The sequence below is a fragment of the Propithecus coquereli genome, unplaced genomic scaffold (genome assembly GCF_000956105.1).
Source record: "Propithecus coquereli isolate 6110/MARCELLA unplaced genomic scaffold, Pcoq_1.0 Scaffold24, whole genome shotgun sequence".
NCBI classification, from domain to species: Eukaryota; Metazoa; Chordata; class Mammalia; order Primates; family Indriidae; genus Propithecus; species Propithecus coquereli.
The window spans coordinates 4,488,928-4,510,487 of record NW_012147952.1 but is presented as its reverse complement, the minus strand read 5'-3'; the positions used below and the strand labels follow the sequence as shown (position 1 = coordinate 4,510,487).

The window sequence follows — 21,560 nt, the reverse complement described above, 5'->3', positions numbered from 1 at the left end:
ATGCTTTATTCCAAAAATAAGATTACAATATTTTAATATCAAAACTTTGTTAAAATTAAAAAACATGATTTTTATATGCCTAAAAACTGTTTTATTTAATATGTTATAAAAGCAGTTGCTTCATAAATATTTATTTAATAACTAGCTGGGAGGCTAAATGAATGATTATAAAAAAGCATGTCCAAAGTACAAAAACCAGAGCTTAAAAATAAATTCAGTTTTTCAAAATACTTCCAGTAATGGTCTCCATTTATTAGAGGCAAATTGGTAAATGTAATTGTAGAAGAGCATGTACTATTTAGATGTTAATTTAAGCTAATAGACTAGAAATTATGATTCCTAGTCTCTGAACAAATCCTACAGCATATATTGAAATCTCTTAAGAAAGATAGGAAGCTCATAATTTAAATAGAAACTGTGGCTTATTTTCCCATATCCTTTATATAATTTACTGTAATTCTCTATGCACAAACACATACTCAAGACAGACTTCAAACTATGACTTACTAATTGATTTGCCTCTAAAGCTTTTAGTTATTGGCTCTACAGGATCCAAATAGCATTTGGAATTGTTTAGCCTTCTTGAATGGTTCAATACTGCTTTTTAGTCAATACAGAGCATAGCTTGGTTGTGTATGGTCTTGCTTCTTTCTGCTGCATTTTATCAAATGATAGTGGAGGTGTAAGTCACTGTAATTTAGATTTTCTGCTGCAACATTTATTCCCATTTTAAGGTTCAGATTACCCTCTGTAGCAACATTTTTGACTGCTGATTAAACCCTGTACACAAATAGGATTTCAAAACAACTGTCTAAGATTTCTAAGGCCTGAATGATGGCCCGCTTACTTCAGGTGTATTAGATCCTACAAAACCAAGGACAACAAAAGGTTGGGCACATCCCTCTTAGAATTTAAACAGTGAGGCTAGTTCATTTGTGCATTTATTCATTCAATAGTTGTTGAGTGTCCGCTATACTTTAGGCATGGGGTTAGGTGCTGGCATGCAAAGAGGACTTTAGAAATTCTTGACATAGTTGGAGAGGCAGGATTGGAACCTACTTAGTGGTTCCATGATGGAGATGTGTACAAAGGAACCAACAGAGAAGGCTTCACAGGGGAGGAAGTATTCATAGATAAGGAGAGATTTTTCAGAAAGGAAAAGGGAAGGAGATGTAGACAGAACAGCATGTGCAAAGGCATGACAATGCGAAGGAGCTTGGAGTGTTTAGGGAATGGTGAGCGATTCCATTGTGCTGCTGCAGTGGGGCATGGGAAAAAACGCCAGAGCAGAAAATGGAAAAGCAAACTGGGGTCAGGTATTGAAGGGAGACACATGTTTTATTATGAAACTGATATTTAATCTCATAGATAAAGGGAGCCATTGAAAGGGTAATGATCATGGGAAAAACATTACATTATTTATGTCTTAGAAAGATTTGTCTAGAAAACAATTTAAAGGATAAATGAGAGGACACAGAGGCTAAGGACAGGAATGCTGTTGCAATTTTCCAGGCTAGAGACGGTGTAGGCTTGAACTATGGTAGTGAAAATGAGGACAGAGATATATTGAAGATAGAATCAAAAAGATTTTATGACAAATTGAGTATAGAAGGTGGCTCTGGGTTTTCTGGTTTGGGTGTCTGGGTGGATAGGATGAAAAACGTAGGGGCATTAACTGTTGGGGAAAGCATAAGTAATGTTTGGACCATGTTATATTCGAGATATCTGGGGGACACTGGAAATGGCCAGTGAGTAGTTGGGAATATGATCTTCATTTCAGGACAGCATTGAAGCCTAGAGGTACCAGGGCTTGGACACATGGGGTAATAACTAAGGTGATTCTTAAGGTGAATGTGAAAAATTAAAAGGGGGCTGAGAATGGAACATACTGACCCTCACATTTAGAAGGCAGCAAGGAGTCCGCAAGTGATTGAAAAGGAGTTGTCAGAGACAGGAGGTGAATTGATGAGACTCATGTAAGAAATCACAGCAAGAGAGTATTTGCAGCCTTTAAGAAAGAGGGTGTGGTCAGCAAGGACAACAAAAAGTAAGAAGAGTCTGAGGTCACAGGTGAAAAGATTGCCCCTTCACCTGAAATGGAGGAAACGGGGAAGAGTGGAGGTAACCAAGGGACAGTAGGAGTAACATGGCCTGAGTTTTTGCCTGGTGGCCTATATTTTTCTTTGCGAAATAAGAGTCAAGATCATCTTCAGTAAGAGTAGAGGAGGTAGGTTAGTGCTTGAGAAGAGAAGGAAGTTTCAAGCAAAGATGTTTCTAGAGAAAGGAAAGGGAGGTAATCTGAGCAGATTAGATACCAATTCCAGATTTCTCACAATTCTTTTTTTTTTTTTTTTTTTGAGACAGAGTCTCACTCTGTTGCCCTGGCTAGAGTGCCGTGGCGTCAGCCTAGCTCACAGCAACCTCAAACTCCTGGGCTCAAGCGATCCTCCTGCCTCAGCCTCCCGAGTAGCTGGGACTACTGGCATGCGCCACCATGCCCAGCTAATTTTTTCTATATATTTTTAGTTGTCCGATTAATTTCTTTTCTATTTTTAGTAGAGACGGGGTCTCGCTCTTGCTCAGGCTGGTCTCGAACTCCTGAGCTCAAACAATCCACCCGCCTCGGCCTCCCAGAGAGCTAGGATTACAGGCGTGAGCCACCGCGCCCGGCCTCTTACAATTCTTTTATTTGGAGAAGGGTTGTCTGTGGGTCTTCGGGTGGCAAGAGTCCTGCTAATGTTCAGACTGATGGCATATCCTGGGGAAACTCACCTACATCTCCCTTGTTGTCTCTGTGTTTTCTCTCTTACAGTCAGGACAAGATGGGTCATCCCAGCGGCCTACACCCACCCGCATTCCTATGTCAAAAGGTATGAAAGCAGGAAAGCCAGTAGTGGCAGCCCCAGGAGCAGGAAATCTGACCAAATTCGAGCCTCGAGCTGAGACTCAGTCTATGAAAATAGAGCTGAAGAAATCTACAGCCAGCAGCGCTACCTCTCTTGGAGGGGGGAAGGGCTGAGGGCAGTGGCTGAGGGGGTATGTTGTGCAGATGCTACTGCTGCTGTGAAAACGAACCTTCGTCTGCTCGTGCCAACTCTTTACATGTACTAATTTAAGTTTTAAATATCTTGTTTATAAAATAACCAACTAATAGCCATGTGTCTTTCCTATTTTGTGCATTTGTTTTGATGCTGGGGAACAGAACTAATTAGCAAAACTACTGTTTGCCACGTGATTTGTTGAAGACACTGGGCCTGAGGCAGGGCCTGGCCTCTCGTCCTAGTTTTGCTTCTAGCAAGTGTACCCATCAGTTAACCATCTGAGCAGGCTCAGTGTTTCATCAGTAAGAGGTGGGGGCTGGATCACATGCTCTCCAAGGCTGGCTCCCGTATTTCCTAATTATAAGCCAAATTTAATTGACCTCATTCCACAGTACTTTATTTTTAAAAAAATCTATTACGAAATAAGATATAGTTTAACAATTCTCATTGGCCTCTATCAAATCCTGAATTTGCTTTATGTGCTGGATAGAAAAAATCACGTAGCTATCACAGGGCCTGGACCTCTAAAATTTTGCAAAAACAAAAGCCTCTGAGATGATTTCAGATAATAATTTGAATGTGAAATAAAGTGGAAATGAAATATGGAATCCTAAAAACAGAGTTTTACTTATTTGTGTGTCTGCGTGTATTGTAGAAGTTTTAGCTCCCTCCAAAAGATTCCCAACATTTCTTTAGCAATAATTTTGGAACCATTAATGTCAGACTCATGCTCTGTTCAAGTGTACGATTGATTTAAATTGTGGAGCAGTTTGAATAGAGCTGCCAAATGGCCTTTTATAGCTCAAGAGAGATTGTGATGGATAGAAAATTGCAGACAGTAAATTTTGATACCTTAATGCCAAGAAAAAAATGACATGATGCATAGCTTAATTGAATTCAAATATTTTCCTCAGTTAAGTGTGAACTTTACTTGCAAATGTAGAACCAGTTCATGATTTGGTGTGTGTGTGTGTGTGTGTGTGTGTGTGGTGCGGAGAAGTGAATTGTTATTGCTGTCACTTTTATTCACGTTTGAATCATTTTCTTTAATTTTTAAGCATGTTTTAATAAGCATGAAACAGAGTGCGAATGCAAAATGCCAGGTGTATTTGTGACATTAACCATGTTAAAGCGGACATTGTGCTTCATAGTCACAGAACCACAGATGAGCTCAACGCTGGTAACCCACAGATTAGCACAAAAGGTCTCACGTAGGCTGCACCTTTGCCAAAATTTTTGAGCCAATTGAGTAAACTTTATAAAAACACAACAATAGCAAAGTTACAATTTTTTATTTTTCCATTTTTGAACCATGAAGGCTCCCAAGTTATATGGACAGCATCTACTCTTGATATTTGGGAAAAAACAGATTAAAAAAAAGATGTTGGATTAGTTTTTAGCCCTTGAATTAACGTTTCATAATAAAGAAGCTCTTTTCTGAGTTCTTTTCCACACCGTATTTCTTATCACTTGCAGAATTTGGATTTGAATCGCATATGGTGGTGGTAGATGTAGATACCTTATAGTATCCACATTCGCTTTAATCAGATCTCTGTTGCCTACTGCTCATCAGTGTTTAGCATATGTACGAAAAAATGTTGAGCAATCATGTTAAAGACGTGCCATAATGATGGGATTTCAAGGTTGAAGAAGAGAGAGACATAGAAAAAAGACTATGAAATATGATTTTGGACAAGTTTAAACAAGAGAGCTTGCCACTTAGAGTACTGACTTATATTTTTTCAAAAGGGAATTTTTCCTCTTTCATACAGTGAACATCCGAGTCTTTCAAAAACAAGGTCATTCACTGTTTTTGCTACTGCCTACTTGGTCTTTGTGAAGTATTTAGTGTTACTGTATCATACCATAATGCATTTGAACAAACGAGGTGTCAAAAGAACCAAACACTGCATTCCTTTTGACTCTACCTGCCATTCTTCAGTAACTTTTATCATAATTTCATTGTCACTGCTGCTGTTTTTGCTTTTACCTGCTCACACCATGCTTACTACGCTGTTTCTTCCTGGAAGTCCGAACCATCTGCAGGGAGAGTGCTCTGAAGGCTTAACAGTGCATGTATAGGATGTTTAGACATCTAGATCTTGGAATAGAGCCACCTACAAACTACAACTGCTAAGAAAACTTGGCAGAACAACACGTATCCACTTTTCAGAAATGATAAGGAGTAACCACCATGGCAGTTTTTCTTTGTAATTTTAGAAGCAACTCTACATTTATTGGATAGCTTTGCTTTAAACCACATATTAGAAATAAGATCCACTGGGGATAGGAGGTGGAGCTTTAAATGCACTCCAACTCCAGCTTCCATTTGTGAACATAATGTTTTTAAGATGCAATTTAATGTGCTTTTGTAGAAGTAAATGGGATTAAAAGTTTAGAATCTTTCCTGGTCCTGAAATGTATTGTGCAGTAAAATAAAAGGGGTCTCACCATGGCTGATGTGTATAGCTGCTGCTGTGGTCTCACCTTGAAAAACTCCAGGCGGATGGGGGACTCAGCGGTGGGAGGTGTGTGCCATTGCCACAGACTTCAATGTGATGGTGCCTTCTAGGGACATGCAGGTCACAATCTACACAGTTACAGAGAAGACACCGGTCTTCCTGGTCTGAGAATAATTTTAATATGTTGGCTACTGCAGCACACTATGATGGTGGCCACCTCCCATGAATGGTCCCAGAAATGTTCCACTATGGGACACAGCTCTAGGAGTGTTTATCATTTTTTTTTTTTTTTTTTTTGAGACAGAGTCTCACTCTGTTGCCCTGGCTAGAGCAAATCGTTTTTTGAAAATGTGAGCTTTACATCTAGGTCATCTGCTTAAACAAGATTGTATTCAGTTTCTACTGGCATTACTATTTTATTTCCAGTGAGGATTGGCTGATGGGTGGCAATTGGGCTCTCTTTAGAGATTTTAATGTATTCATCGATGGTGTTACCAGGTATCTTACTAGAATGTCTTCAAGAAAGAAGTGAAGAAATAGCTTTGATGTGTAGTGTGGGAAGAGTATAATTTCAGGGATGTGGAAACAAGTTCAAGAACATAACATGTAAAAAGATTTTAATTTCTCATTCCCTCATAGATTCAAAATACTGAGGGAAGAATGAGACTTTCCTGACTGGGAAAATCACAGAGATATAGATAAGAAGAGCACATTTATTTTGGAAGCTGGAAGGCGAGAGAGAGAGGGTGAGGTAACGAGGAGATGAACAGAGAGAGGATTTCCCGGTAAATGGGAATGTATGATTGCAAAATTTCCCCAACCCAGATAAAGTTTAGTGTTTCCCCTCTGCCTCCTCCTCCTGGGTCTCCTCATTGGTTATGTCTTTGTTCTCTTCTGTTTCAACTTCTCCTTTTCACTTGCTATTTCCATACAGGATATAAACATGCTCTGACCTCTTCCATTTTAGCAAAATTCTTCCTTCAACTGTGCAGTCCTCTGTAGCTATTGCCCTGTCTCCTTCCATGCCCAGGTAAGCTACTGACACAACACACTTCCCGGCTTCACTTTCACATTTCTCATTTATTCTTTAATTACTTTTTGTTTTTATTAAAAAAATTCATACACATAGTTTAAATATCAGCCAGTGCTAAAAGACAATGAAAACAGATGTTCCTTATCCCTTTCTTCAGTTTTTTCCCCTGGAGAAAAACCACTTCCAACTCTTAGCTGTTTCTTCTGGGATTTATTTTCATATTTCTAAATAATGTGCTTGTCGTCTGACTTTTTATTTCCAGAGTTTAGATATCTTTTGTTTTCCCATTATCATTTTTTTTTTTTTTTTTTTTGACAGAGTCTCACTCTGTTGCCCAGGCTAGAGTGTCATGGCATCAGCCTAGCTCACAGCAACCTCAAACTCCTGGGCTCAAGCAATCCTCCTGCCTCAGCCTCCTGGGTAGCTGGAACTACAGGCACACACCACCATGCCTGGCTAATTTTTTCTATTTTTTTTAGTTGTATGGCTAATTTCTTTCTATTTTTAGTAGAGACAGGGTCTCTCGCCCTTGCTCAGGCTGGTCTCGAACTCCTGAGCTCAAACAATCCTCCCACCTCTGCCTCCCAGAGTGCTAGGATTACAGGCGTGAACCACCGCTCCTGGCCCCTGTTATCATTTTGATTGTTGAAGATTTAGCCCTCTCACTTGTCCCCTCCCTTCCCTTTTTCCCATTCTCCCAATATGACTATACGAAAATTTTTTTGAGAAATCAGCATCCAGCATTTATAAATTTATATATGTTTATGTTTACAATGTAAACTTAAGTATTGTTCCCTGCATAGCCGAGTAGTGTACTATGATTATGCTCTCTTCCTCTTACCACTTTTCCCCCTTGAAAAGAATAATTGCCTTAATTTTTCATCTGCTTCATTTTCTATGTTTCTATATGTCTTTCCAAATGCTCCACTAAATCTGCCGAACACCTATCAGTAATTTTTCCAAACACTTAAACATATCAGTTTCATATTTTTCCCTGGAGGTCTTCCTAGTTCGACCCTCTGCTTCCTTACTCATTCTGGACTGGTTGTCCTTTAGGCTTGCTGCACAGTCGCTGTCCTTTTGCTTATGATGAATCCTGTTTCCTTATCTTCTACTTCTTTCATCTATCTATCTATCTAAATATCTATGTTTTGAAGTACATCTTCCAGTGGTTTCTAACGGGAACCATTCTCCAGTAACCTTCCTGGGGCAGGCTTTCTGCACTCTGGGAGTAGGTCAGGGAAGGTGAGATGAGACTCTCTTAGTTCAGGGTTTAAACTTTTTACTCCCCTGCATTCAGTCTATGCTGCTGATTCCTGTGCCTAGATTCTTAGGTCAGTTTTTCTAGAAAATAAGCCTTTGGTCTCCGGGAAGGGCGAAGGTAGAGTTAGGGTGTGTTCTTCTCCCTTAGTGACCAAGATGTCTAATCTTCTTTGGTTCTCCTTTCACCTCTCTGCCTGCTCTGCCTCAGTTTCCCTTGCTGGATCCTTATTTCATGCATACATGTTAAGGACTGATGTTCCCCACATCTCTATCAAAAGCCATTTTTCCACTCTGCATGCTTGCTCTGGTTATTTCATATGCACCCATATCTGATGACTCCCAAACCTCTATCTCCAACTGTGTATCCAACTTTGTACTGTATTATCTCCAACTCAGCTTGTCTAAAAACCACTCTTAATACCTCCCCATTCTTCTTCCCAATCTTCTCCTCTTATTATTCTCTACCTAAGCAGGGGTATCCTGATCTATCCAGTCCCCCAAGATGGCAGCCATCTAGGCTTCTCCTTTTCCCTCAGCCCTCTAGTAAACTCATTCAGCAAGTCCTGCAAATCTTTTTTTTTTTTTTTTTTTGAGACAGGGTCTTGCTTTGTTGCAGGAGATAGAGTGCAGTGGCATCATCATAGCTCACAGCAATCTCAAACTCCTGGGCTCAAGCAATCCTCCTGCCTCAGCCTCCCAAGTAGCTGGGACTACAGGCATGTGGCACCATGTCTGGGTGATTTTTTCTATTTTTAGTAGAGACGGGGTCTCACTCTTCCTCAGACTGATCTCAAACTCTTGGCCTCAAGTGATTCTCCGGCCTCCGCCTCCCAGAGTGCTAGGATTATAGGCATGAGCCACTGCACTGGCCCTAGTCCTGCTTATTCTAACCCACTAACATCTCTAGCAGCCAAATCCACCTGTCCATTTCCCCACTGTGGCCTAAATTGAGGTTTAAATTACTTCTAATCTGGGTTACTCTCATACACGCCTAATTGATCTCATAATCTCCAGCCTCAAAGCTCTCAAATCTGTTTTTCATTTTATTTTCCAAAGTGCAAGTTGATTGTATCACTCTTCTGTTTGAACTCCCCCCGTCCTCAAATCTCATTACCTACAGAATATAATGCCAACTCCTTGGTATGGCACTCAAGGCTCCCTGTGACTGCGCTGTTCACCTCCCACTCTTCTGAGCACCTTTCCCTTTCCCTCGGTGGGAGCCCAGCACTCCAGGCTTATGAAATTGCTTGAATATCAAGCCATACCATGTTCCTTGACTTGCTTAATCTGTTCCTTCTTCCTGAACTTCACTTTCTCCTATTTTTCTTTCTGTTGGTTGCATCCTTCTCTGTTCGAAATCTCTTTTGCAAACAATGCCTCCTCTAGGAAGATAAACCATTATTTCAGAATCTATCCTGGGGTTTAAAGGCCTCTCCATTGCTGTGAAAATCTTGGCATTCCCAGTATAAAAACAAAACTAGCTGCTAAAGAATGGCAGAAAGCTGGGCAAGAGAGAGGTGCTCTTGATTTCTCCCCTTGCAACACAGACCTTGTGAGAATGATATGGAAGGAACTAACAAGTCATGTGTGAGAATACAGAGGTAGAGAAATCATGGAATTAGAGGGAATCCAGGTACTATCATTTTGGAGGGTGAAAGTTACTCCTATTTCCCTCCAAAGGCACAATAGCAGTAGTGGAAGCAACAGTCAGGAATCCTGGACTGGGCAGTTCTTGCCTGCGAAGAACCACACGCGTGAAGAAGGAGACCTGAGAGCTTTCCGTGAAGTACAAACATGACATACATTCATGAATTACAAACGGCCCTTTCCTCACTCTCTCTCACTTCCACGGAGGAGTGTGAAGGGTACTTTAGGAAAGAAAGTTTCAGGGGGTTGTCATATCCTTCAAGTTCATGTAGAACCCTCAAAATAGAACAGAGAGGCTCTCATTTTAAATGACCAAACAGCACCAGCAGGCAGGAGTTACATTTAGGATAGACACCAGGGTGAACATCCAGAGAGGGAGGGTTGCTGAACAATGGACGGGATACCTGAGAGAACTGAAAACCAGGAGACTCTCTTCCGCCACAAAAAAGCTGGGTACTCTTTGGCAAATCACTTTATCATGGATTATGGTCTAGCATTGAGCTATAATCTTTTAGGATTCTGGCATTCGCTCTTATAGTCATAATATGATATGCTTCACTATTGTTTAGCCAGCAACGTACGCGATCCCACTACAACACTTTTCCTAAGAACGAATGATTAACTGCTTATCTGGTAAAAGCACTTTTGGCCTCTCTACTTGTGCTAATATTAGGTATGTACAAAATCACAGAGCTGGTTAGAGTTGAACCAAACCTTAGAGGTCAAGAGGATAATTATCTCTATTATTAAAGAAGAAAAACAACAGCAACAATAAAAAAAAACAAAACCCAAAGATAAGAATTAAAAACAATAATAACAACAAACAACTGAGGCTTAGAGATGTCTAACCATCATATTAATGATTAAGCCAGAATCAAAAATCATTTATTTGGTTTCTCCCAGAACATTATTATCCCATATGATGAAACTACTTCAAGTGAGCATTCAAGTGTATATTCAAACATAGACTAAAACACTCACACTCAAAAGACCAAAATAATAATGCCAAATGATTTTGAGCTACTGAGATATCTATATAGAAACTATATGTGAAAAAGTTCTTATAGCAATTGCTGATGAATAGTTGTCCTCACCTAAAAAGTGCAATGACTTCAGTTTTCGCACATAATGTTATTTTCCATGCTATTCTCTGACCAGTCATAGACTTAGAACAATCTAGGCAGTTAGCATCTGTGTCCAAAAAAGTACAACCTGAGCAGTCTTGGCTCGAATACCCATTTTTCCATCATTTTGTTTTTACTTAATGTTAAGTAAAAATTAAATAATGGAAAAATAGAGAACTAGTTCAAATTTGCTCGTGTCTACAAATCAGCAATCTATTCTAGAGAGCTAAAGATTAGCTTACCCAAAAAAGCAGTTATCAGTTATAACTGTGATTATTGGTAACTCCTGCAACCTGGGGAGGAAAGGGGATGATTTGGGCTGATGGTGGAATGGAAAATGTTTTGGAAAGAAGCAAATAAACTATTAGGTGGTTAAGAAACCCCAAGCGAGTTTATATCATCTGGTTCAAAAGTTTCCTAGAAAAAATGACAGAACTGATTATCGGAAGTATTTTTAATTAGTTGAGCTGAATCCAAAAGAAGGAATACAAGTCCAAGTTAACAGAGGAAGTTTATTGAACTTCCTATTTAAAACAGATGTTTTAACAGAACTCTGATTAATTTCTGAATGTGATAATAACAGGACAGAACCCTGAAGCAGTTTATGAAAATGAGAAATTTGAAAGTAAACAATAACTAGACACTTCTATTTCTAGAAGGTGTATAGAATGTAGGACATTTTTGCAGTGGATAGATAGTCCTGAGGGCAGCAGATTCAAAGCTGAGCTTTGGGAGAGGAATAACAGCACAGCCCAAGCCTCTAGGCAAGAGGCCCTGGTGGGTAGGAAGCCATAGAACATGGGAAGCAGGCTATATATAGGCCAGCCAAATTGATGCAAAATCCAAGAGGATATTTTTTTTTCCCGTAATTTGGTATAGAGTTTCCTGTGGATGAAGCAGTCTTTCTTTGCTGATGCAATGTCCTGCTACACGTTGAACTTCTGCTGTGTTTTGTCTTTTGTGTGTGAACTTAGAAGCTAGCTATTAAAATGATATGGTCTCACTTACTCGAGCAGATTTTTAAAATTCAGACCTCAAGTGTTCCCTTGTAGTGAGTTTGGCAGAGTATAAACACATGCACTGCTTGGGAGGGAGGTATTCACTTTTCAGGGAGTACATCTTTCCCACTCTACAGCCAAGGAGCTCTCCTGGGAGGAAAGAGAATTCCAATTTGTTGTGAGGTTACCCCACTCTGCACTCAAGAGACATTCTCCCCCAAATTTCTCCCCAAATCCCATCTCATGCACACAGTTTTGGATGTGAAGTTATCTGACTGGCCAGTAGTTTTGAGATATTAGCCAAAGGGGATGAGTACTTAGTAAGGTCACAAATCAAGTATAATTAGACATTGATAATATGTTGAACTTCCTTACCATGGAAGTTATTTAATAGCTAGTGTAATAAAAGAATCAATATGCCACATCATTTCACAATAATGTTATAATAACACACTTAATGTGTTAGCTGAAGTTTCTTAAGGAAAAAACCATCAAGATAACACCAGAGAGAAACATATAGGGGAAAACGTCTGTAAGTTCATTTTGGTAAATTGTTAATGTCAAAAATATATAAAAACCCAATGTCTCTTATATGTATATGTTCATTAAGATTTAGAGGTCTTTTTCCTTCCAGTTAGAAAAAAAGGAAATTGTGTTAATGTCTGCGTATCAGAGGGCTCCAAATTTAAATGCTTGACCATTTTAAGTTCGCTGAAAGAGGTGGTAATTAACTGTGGTCTTTGGTTCCAATCTGCCTATTAAATGTTCTACAAATCACTAATGTCAGAAAAATGGTATTGGTAAAAAGAAAAATTATCACAGAATTATACCTGTTTTTACTGAGGTCATGTTAAAGGCCCCAAATGACCTATATTTGTGTCTTTTTCTGGGATGAAATGAAAACAGAGTAAAAAATGGAATAAAATTTGCTCACTGACTCTGTAACTTCAATAAAATTTATAACATTTTATTGTACTTAATATAAAAAGACAGGAAGAAACTTGGGAATTCTGCCTCTGAACATTTTTTTAAAAAATACAAATACTGTCATCAATTTCCAAAGCATTAATAATTTTTCTGGCAACTGTGGACTCCATATGCATCAGATAGTTTTGCTATATAATAAGTTACTTCAAAATTTAATGGCTCAAAACAATATTGTCATTAAAAATTTCTCACAATTTTATGTGTTGCCTGGGTGATTCTTTTTTTTTTTTGAGACAGAGTCTCACTCTCTTGCCCAGGCTAGAGTGCTGTGGCGTCAGCCTAGCTCACAGCAACCTCAAACTCCTGGGTTCAAGCGATCCTCCTGCATCAGCCTCCCGAGTAGCTGGGACTACAGGCATGCACCACCATGCCCGGCTAATTTTTTCTATTTTTAGTTGTTTGGCCAATTTCTTTCTATTTTCAGTAGAGACGGGGGTCTCGCTCTTGCTCGGGCTGGTCTCGAACTGAGCTCAAACGATCCGCCCGCCTTTGCCTCCCAGAGTGCTAGGATTACAGGCGTGAACCACTGCGCCCAGCCTGGGAGATTCTTACATGAGTAAATTCAGCTGAGATTTGGGGAAAACATAGCTAATAAGCAACTATACATTTAATAAATCTGTTGAATAAATTTCAATTAATTGACCCATTATCATATAGATCTTGTCTCCCTATCTCTAGAAATGAAATATGTCTCCATGTATATAAAACAAAATAATTTGGTCGTAATAGTATTCTTTTAAATAAAGTTTATATACATAAATATTAAATACCATCTTTTATTATTAAAGTGGAATTTATATAAAATAAACTCTTATTTGGCATTATCAAGTATTTCTGGGACATTCTGTTTAATAACATAATCTGATTAATAGCATTAGCATATATACCATGTGTGTGGATTATCAGTTTGCTAATTTAAATATAATAATTAAACGTAGTGGTCCAATCAAGACATTGTTTCTTCTGTGTATGGGCCCTTTTGCCATATGTATTTTCACCAAATACTAATTCTAAAAAGCTATATTATGGAGCTTTCGAAGTGCTAGGATTAACGGAAGGCAACTCTAGGAATTGAGAGGTTTGCACACTCAAGGAGAAAGAAGGTATTTTAGTACTACAAAATGTCAACCCTGCTAGGGACTTTAGGGATGATCTCTAATACCCTATTTTGTATGTAGAAACAAAGGCACAAGATTTCTGAATTACATCCACAGTAAGAACAAGTCTGATTTTACTCTTTTTCTATGCTTTCTTAAGGAAAGGAAATTAAAGATACTTTAATTTTATCAGGGGGATTTGAAACCTACGTCATTTTACTCTTTGAAACCTACTACAGAAATTTTTTAAAAGTACTGAGAAATAGCATTTTAATATTGGATGCTAATTTTTAACTACATAATGTTTAATTAGTGTTTTTAATTTTTTTTTTCCTAAAGATTTTGATATATTTTGAGCCGTTAAAGAAGTTGAAGCTAGGGCTATTTTTCAATGAAAAAAATAAGATAATGATTTTTAAGGCTTTCTGGTATCGTGAAATATTGTCTGTATGTTTTAAAAGCTTTATAAAACCTTGATAGCTAAATATTCTTAAGTATATAAGACATTTATATATTTCATTTTACTTTCTTATCTGTTTTATGTCAAATTGAAGCCAAAAGGCTAAGGGAAAAAAAATGGAAATATCTCCACCTACTGGTAATCGTGAGGTAAAGTTAATGAAACCAAATTAAGAAAATTTTCTTTTCTTTCTCCCTTCCTTCCTTCCTTCCTTCCTTCCTCCCTCCCTCCCTCCCTCCTTCCTGAATCTTTTTCCCTTTATACTTTTTGGTAAATTTATGTTTTATTTGTATATATTCATGGGGCACATGTGCAATTTTGCTACATTGATCTATTGCCTTGTGGTGACGTGAGAGTCTTTCTTCAGTGCATCCGTCACTGAAGCAATGCATGATGTACCCAACAACAACCTCCCATCATCCACCCCTACACCTGCACACCAACATTTTCTTTTTGACAAAGGATCATCCACTGTGCATAATTACCATGAACCTATAGATCTGTAATAAAAGATGGAATAATGTGATTTGGGGAAAACATAGCTAATAGCTATGTTTACTTATCACATTAACTGCTTTGCGAGTTGCATTTAACTCACGCTAGTTTTGAGCCTGGGGCCTCGTGAAGCATATGTAACTCACACGTCTCTACTTTGGGAGCCAAATGAACTATTTCATAGAAAACAATAAAAAAAAAAAGTTTTCATTAAATTAGAAAGGATCGTTTTGTTTTTGAAGTTTTTATTCTATTTTCGTAATAAAACACCATGGCCCCAAGGAAGAAATTTTTTTTTCTAGGATGGCAGTCAATGTGTTATATGTTAACTACCTAAGTAAAAATAAAACAAATAATAGGCATTTGAAATTAAATTGAAAATAATTGGTGGAAGTTTCCTGATGCTATCAATAGACCCTGATATAACATTTTGCACTCAAAACATATGCCATATGTTGACAGGGAGGTAATACATTTTTCAGGTGGAGAAACTATCTGAGGCTTAGGTACTTTCTTTCCTCTGCTCTGTATAATCTCAGGGATGGCAGGACTCTGTCTCACTATGGTCACCAATGTAGTTCCATGCCTAGCACAGTATGCAGTCTCAATAAATAGTTCTTGAATGATGGAATAAAAAAAGTGATGATGATATATGTTCATGAAGGCATAAATATTAATATAAAAGAAAATCCAATGAAATAAATATAATTATTACATATCCATCATGGGGCTGGACTATTCTAATTAGTATCTCAATCTATTTTTAATTTGCTTTTATGAGAATGAATTTAGATTTAAAAGCATATAGAGTTATGCAAAAAGAGGCAGTTAGAGACAAAAGTGAGTCATCTGTATTTATTAGGAATAAAAAATGACTATCTCCTTATTAAAATACAAATCCATAGACATTAAAAAAGAAAGTAAAGGTGTGTGGATATTGTTCTGATCAGAATGAGTTTGGCTGGGAGAACAGAGTTACTTCTAGGAAATAGTCTAGTTTCCCATTACAGGGCTTATATATAGTAATGACTATTTTTGTGTTCAGTTCTTTTCTTGGTTAAAATTGATCTAATATTGTTAGAATATTAGACATGGCTTCAAAAGGGTTTTAAGAATTTTGGAGGTAAAGCATGTACACCAATATAAAGAAGTCACCCAAGAACAGTAAAATACTGCAGGAGACCCTATAAGGTTCATGTAGGTGTTTTTGTTTGTTTGTTTTTTTGTTTAACATCTATGGTCTTTTAGTGAAATGATGTGGTATTGATTCTTAAATAAACTTCTGATTTGAATTTCAGTTTAATTGAAAATGCCATATCTTTCTTTTCTTTATAGAAAGCATCATCATTCACCAGTTACGCATGAACTCCAGATGAAATGGTAAACCAAGCACACACTGACTGAGTGTGTGTACTTCTTTGAATCCCTGTTGAATGGATAGTGTTTCTACAACCTCAATCATCACTAAAGTCCTCCATGCTACTGACCACGACTGGAAATATTTTACTGCTTCCAGCGATTTTTTTTTTTTTGAAAATACGATGTAAAAGGTGGAAATGGCCTTACTAATTACATGACAATATGTAGCAAGAGCATTTCAATCTTCGTGCCAAAAGAAATTTCTCTTCCTTTTGCAAAGCCTTCAGGTCCATGGGCACATGCTATGTAATTTATTTTTATAATACATTTTGTAATGTGATTTTTTTTTCCCTAAAGTGTTTCCTTTCTCATAGTCTACGGCACATATATCTGTAGAATACACTGTCAGTTCTTCAAAGTATTGGTATTGTTGTGTTCAAAATGGTAACCTATAATTATTTTCTTTATATCAATTTGTTATTCCTAAAGAAAAGAAAGTACAACACTGCATTTCCAGTCGTAAATTCAAGAGGTAAAACTTAGAAGTGGGAGATTCTGGAAGAGGTTTTATTTTTGCTTGTTCAATGCTATGGTTCTGATCATGGTTCAATACTTATGAATAATGCTCTGACTTAAGAGCTTAATGTTAAATACTTCGAACCAATTTGTAAAGTTGCTCTTTCTGGTGTTCTGGGCCGAAAATCCTGGATGAATTGATTTTCATATGGAACAAATTCATAAAAGGAGATGTACCAGTTTAACCAGTAGGGGTAATAGGAACAGCTTCCACTGACAGTTCTATTATATTTCTGTTTGCATTATTTATATGTACAAGACTTACAAATAAGAACTGTGATATCAAGGTATTTCTCACAATTTAACTCAAAGAATGCTCGAAAACAACTGACCTAGTTATGTCAGCATCTTTTTAAAAAAATTATAAGAGAAATCCTAGGATAGATAACTTTTTTTCCCTTGATTTTGACAGATTTCATAACCAAAATGTAGATTGGAGAATAAATTCTTTAAAGATAAAAAAGCATAACATGCATTACTCAAATCTCAACATCAGAGCTGCTGTTAAATTTAGGTTTATGTGACAATGTGCATCCAAAGTCTACTTGAAACTCTAGTAATGTCGTTTTTTTTTTAAAAGACTATAAATGTGGATATGTTATCAATAAGGTTTTTAAAGATAACTTTAAAGATAAATTCAAAGTTGACAAAATAGTTTCTGAATATGGAAATCAATTATCATGTAACTTTACTGAGATTAAAGAGAGAATGCTTCTGAGTGTCACAAGGGTAGCTGAAAACCACACAGGAATACTGTTGGCCCATTTCTCTGGTTCACAGGTTGTGCCCAGGTTTATAGGTACACAGAGGGGAGTTCACTCTGAGTCTGTGGAAAAAAAAATTAATGGTGGATTTCCTCCCCTAGGTAACCTTGGAGAGTTTTAAGATATGCCTTGTGGAATTGGCAAGTCATATTCACCATGTATTATCAGTTAAATATTTTATGTTAAAGTTATTTTTGATTTTTTTTAAAGTAAAAGAAATGCTACATTAGGCTTGTCCTAGCTTAAATGATTGTGAAAGCATCACATAATCTTCTGGAGTTTTGATTTCTGACAAGAAAACTAGAGTGTGTATGTGTGAAGATTTTTAAAATTTTTGTTACTAGGTTTTGTTTTCTGAAAATGTTGAACTGTAATGATATTTTCAATTCGAAATGAGTTTTACTTAGTATTGTTATATTTTTTGACTCACAGTTAAGTTCCTTATTTGCTAATGTTTATACCTCTGATGGCAAAAATATTCTGATATATCATAGATTAGTATTTGAAGCAAGTAACTTTTTCTCAATTTGTAGGAATTTTATTACACTTATAATGAAAAGGCTAGAGGATAAGGTTTTATATTCTTCTTGACTACAAATTAAAATATTAGAAGTAATGTATGTATATTTGGATCTGAAGGATTTTTTCCCTCCTGAATTTATAATGAAATTTGATTCTTGCAAGAACAGTGAGGATGATGATGCAATCAGAGTCATTTAGATAGATGTTGAGATTTTCTCTGTCCATGTTATGATTGAGTCCTCTGTTTAAACCCAAATACAATCTGAGTGACAGATTAGGATAATTATCAGATTAATCAGATTAATTTTGAAATAAGAGAATATGCAAAATGAACAGAAAATAGAAAACACTGGTCATATCCTTATCTAGTGAATAAGCAAATGAGATCATAAATACTCACATCCCTATCCAATTGAAAAAATTGCCCTCACATGCAATCCTGGTACTATCCTAGACTCACGTAATTTCTATATCTTTTATTGCAAATCAACCTCCAATCATCAATCTGAACGAGAATCATCTTTGAATGGAATAATTGTAAATGTTTTCTAAAATATAATCAGTGTTTCTAGTTCAAGGCACAATTGAACTAATTCATTATTTTACCCTTTTCTTTTTGATAGGAGTGTTTTCTGAGGGTATCTTCTGCAGCGATTTTTTTTTCAACTATTTTATAAAATGTTCAGATTTGATAAAGATAACGAATAGAGTAAATACACCAGGTGTCAAATGCTTGGAATATTCATAAAATGTGAAGAATTCCTTCTATCTAAGGACAACCATAAAATAAAAATTCACGGTGCGGAATTTCTAGTTTAAGCATTAATAAATATATCAACACTACTGAAATAATTAACACCTTATAAAAACCAGTTCTAGAGCAAGAGTAAATGGTGTATCAGGCAACATAATGTTTTTGCCTTTTTTCCTAATGCTGTGTTTGAATTTTCCTGAAAATGAATTTTAAAACTAGCAAAAGTAGGGTGTGTTAATGAATCTGACAAATAACAAATCTAAAAGTAGCAAAAGTGCAAAATTGAAGTTTGAAAAACACAATTGGCACCTGAGGTGTATGTCCCCCAGTGTTACGCCTCTGATAAAAATGCTACTTAGAAGGCAAAGGAGGAAAAGAATAAAAATGGCTGTAATAAATTTAAAAAACTGAGAGAATTTGGTGGAATTAACTTTGGCCTAGTGACCATTAATCTTTTTTTCTTAAATTTTCAGCATTTACTCCATACCTATGTGATGACAACTGTTTGTTACCTAGGAGAAATGCTGTAGATTCATAAAGTTGAACAGAAATGTTTATAGATGCCATGACATGATACATTTATTTTCTGGCATTGTTTTTTATTTATGTTATTTGGGGGAATTTTACCTTACCATCACAGAGTTTGTTATTTTAATAGTGCAGAACTGTATTTATTTAATCTAAATTTTGTTTTAAAAATATTAGGTGTTAGCTTCTCTAATATAAGAGGCTTACAATGTGATCAGATATTCTTAGAATTCTTGCAGGTTTAATGGATTTTCAAAAGCAAAATAGTTCATTGAAAAATTTTAGAAATATCTATTTTCACATCATTCTTAATTTGTCTCCTTTAAGTTTTATAAAGTATATAAGAAATTTATCATTTTTCACTGAAGCCAAATGAATTTATGGATATGTACATGTCTTTTATATGAATGTAATATCCTGTTCTCAGTTCTTCACAGGTTATTGAAATTATTTAACCAATTAAGACATCTTCTGTGTTACTTCCAAAGTCAACTATGTTTATGGAAATCTCACTAGAGTGTGAGAAAAATAACAATTGTAACATTAAAGCATTGTGCAATATTCTTTTTTGAGTTGGAACATAATATTCATAAAATTAAAATCATTTGAAATGAGTATACAACCATCTTTGTATTTAAAATCATTTGCTTTAAAAGTTTTCCTTTCTGCATTTCATATTTTCTTAAAAATATGGTGTTTTTCACCATGGTTAAGCAGATATGATACAGCAAGGCTGCCAAAACGAGGGATGCTTTTTCTCTCCGTTACACCATAGTTTGATACTTTAATAAGATGACAATTATAAGACTCCAAGAAATGGAAACTGGTTAAAGGGTTTCCTACCTCTTTATCCTCACCAAATGCATCATCAATCGACATTGAGATATTACTCCACCGCCGCTGCTGGCAATCTAAAGGTAGCTCACTCAGAGCAAATGCCCTCGAGGCTTTGCCAGCAGTCCACAGCCCAACCTCTAGAGAGGCAGTTGGGTAACAATTTCCACAAAGTGGGCCGGGAGTAAGGGTGGAGTTGTGCTCTGACCCCTTTTATTAATATTTATCAGTCCTGTGCCAGAAGTGGTGACCCACAAACCCTTAATTGGGACAAAGGAATGGGTTTCTCTTGTTTATTATTTAAAGATATACCTATCAAAAAAGCAGGCGAGGATGATGTCTAAACCAAGATGCTTTTTGCAGGTAAGTTGCAGATGTTAGGGGTTCTTGCTCACAAGTTGGCTTTGTGGCCTCTCCTCATGGAGGAGTGGAAACTTTCATGCACGTGGTTTAAGAAAACTAGCTGAAAGTTATCGTCTGTTAATTCCATGATTTCTCAAGGAGTCTCGGGCTCTTAAATGGATTTCCCCTTGAGCCACGGGCTAAAGTCATCTTTAATGAGCCAGAGGCTTTTCCCTTGGGTAGGGAAACCAGAGGAACTTGCTTGGGCCCCATGTTTGTTGGCAATAGGGCATGTTGCACAGTACTTTCTTTTTTAACGTCATTAAAATCTACTTTTGAAATCAGTATTTACAAAGAACCTATGAAAGATGTCAAACACTGGGGCCTCCCTTTGAGAGGATCACTTGGGGCGACCCTCACTGACTTGGCTGCTCCAGGCACAACCACCTGATCCGCAATGTGTCGGAATCCACCTACCTGGACTTCACAGATAATTCCTCTTTTTTTAAAGACAACCAATCATCCCTTAGTTTCCCCTGACATTATCCCCAGTATTTCTTTCAGAGATAAGCATTTCTAAGGTAAAAAACTTTTTCTTTCTTCCAGGAGCTCATTCGTCCCATTCTACCTCATGTTGACTGACGTTGGTGTACAAAGCTGTTTCCCCGTTTGTAAGCTTCTTGAAAGCAGTGCTTATGTATCCAGTACAAGACGCTGGGTAAATGTTTGTAAAGGCCCTTAATTCCTGCTGGGAAGTGGTCTTTTCACACCCTTCTTTCAACTGCCCTATCCTTTTTCCCCCTGTATTCAAAGACCTTTTCCATGACCACAATCATATTCTCCTTTTCGGCCTTTATGGCTCTCAGTGTAGTTCTTTCTCCTCGTTGATAGCAAGGCATATATTAAGTCAAAATGGCAGAGTTTTTTACAGGCACCTAATTATTGACTCATAATCCCAAAGGGTTGCTCCTTCAGGGGCAGTAATTCAAGGCAAAGTGTTCTGTGGCAGATCTTCACCAGCTGGTTCTGGTTGTTGACGCTTCCCTTGAAGAAACCTCTATGGCCACTGAAGGTTTCAGATGCAGATGATCTGAATTAAAGAAGATCCTCAATTATCACTGATTCTAAAGAAAGATATGCTCTCTGCAAAGACAAGAGCCTCATCAGGCCACAGGATGGTTTACATAACTTTAATGAGAGAGGTGTGCTCATTTTCACTTCACAAACACTGAGCATTGGTGCAAGTGAGACAAATGGACTATATAAAATAACTG

The 21,560-nt window shown here is 37.1% G+C and overlaps 1 protein-coding gene across 2 annotated transcripts in view; it reads left to right on the top strand.

Annotated features, from left to right (window-relative positions):
- FILIP1 (filamin A interacting protein 1) overlaps positions 1 to 16,054 on the top strand; it is a 181,891-nt gene extending 165,837 nt beyond the window's left edge. Inside the window, exons 6-7 of one of the 2 annotated variants that reach the window (XM_012646072.1) lie at positions 2,813 to 2,870; positions 15,943 to 16,054. In XM_012646072.1, the coding sequence (XP_012501526.1) occupies positions 2,813 to 2,870; positions 15,943 to 15,983 (99 nt within the window). In that variant the 3' untranslated portion in view covers positions 15,984 to 16,054. Of the gene's footprint in view, positions 1 to 2,812; positions 3,659 to 15,942 lie in introns of those variants that run through there. The other variant, XM_012646071.1, reaches the window with a different exon arrangement.
- Positions 16,055 to 21,560: the final 5,506 nt, after the last annotated feature.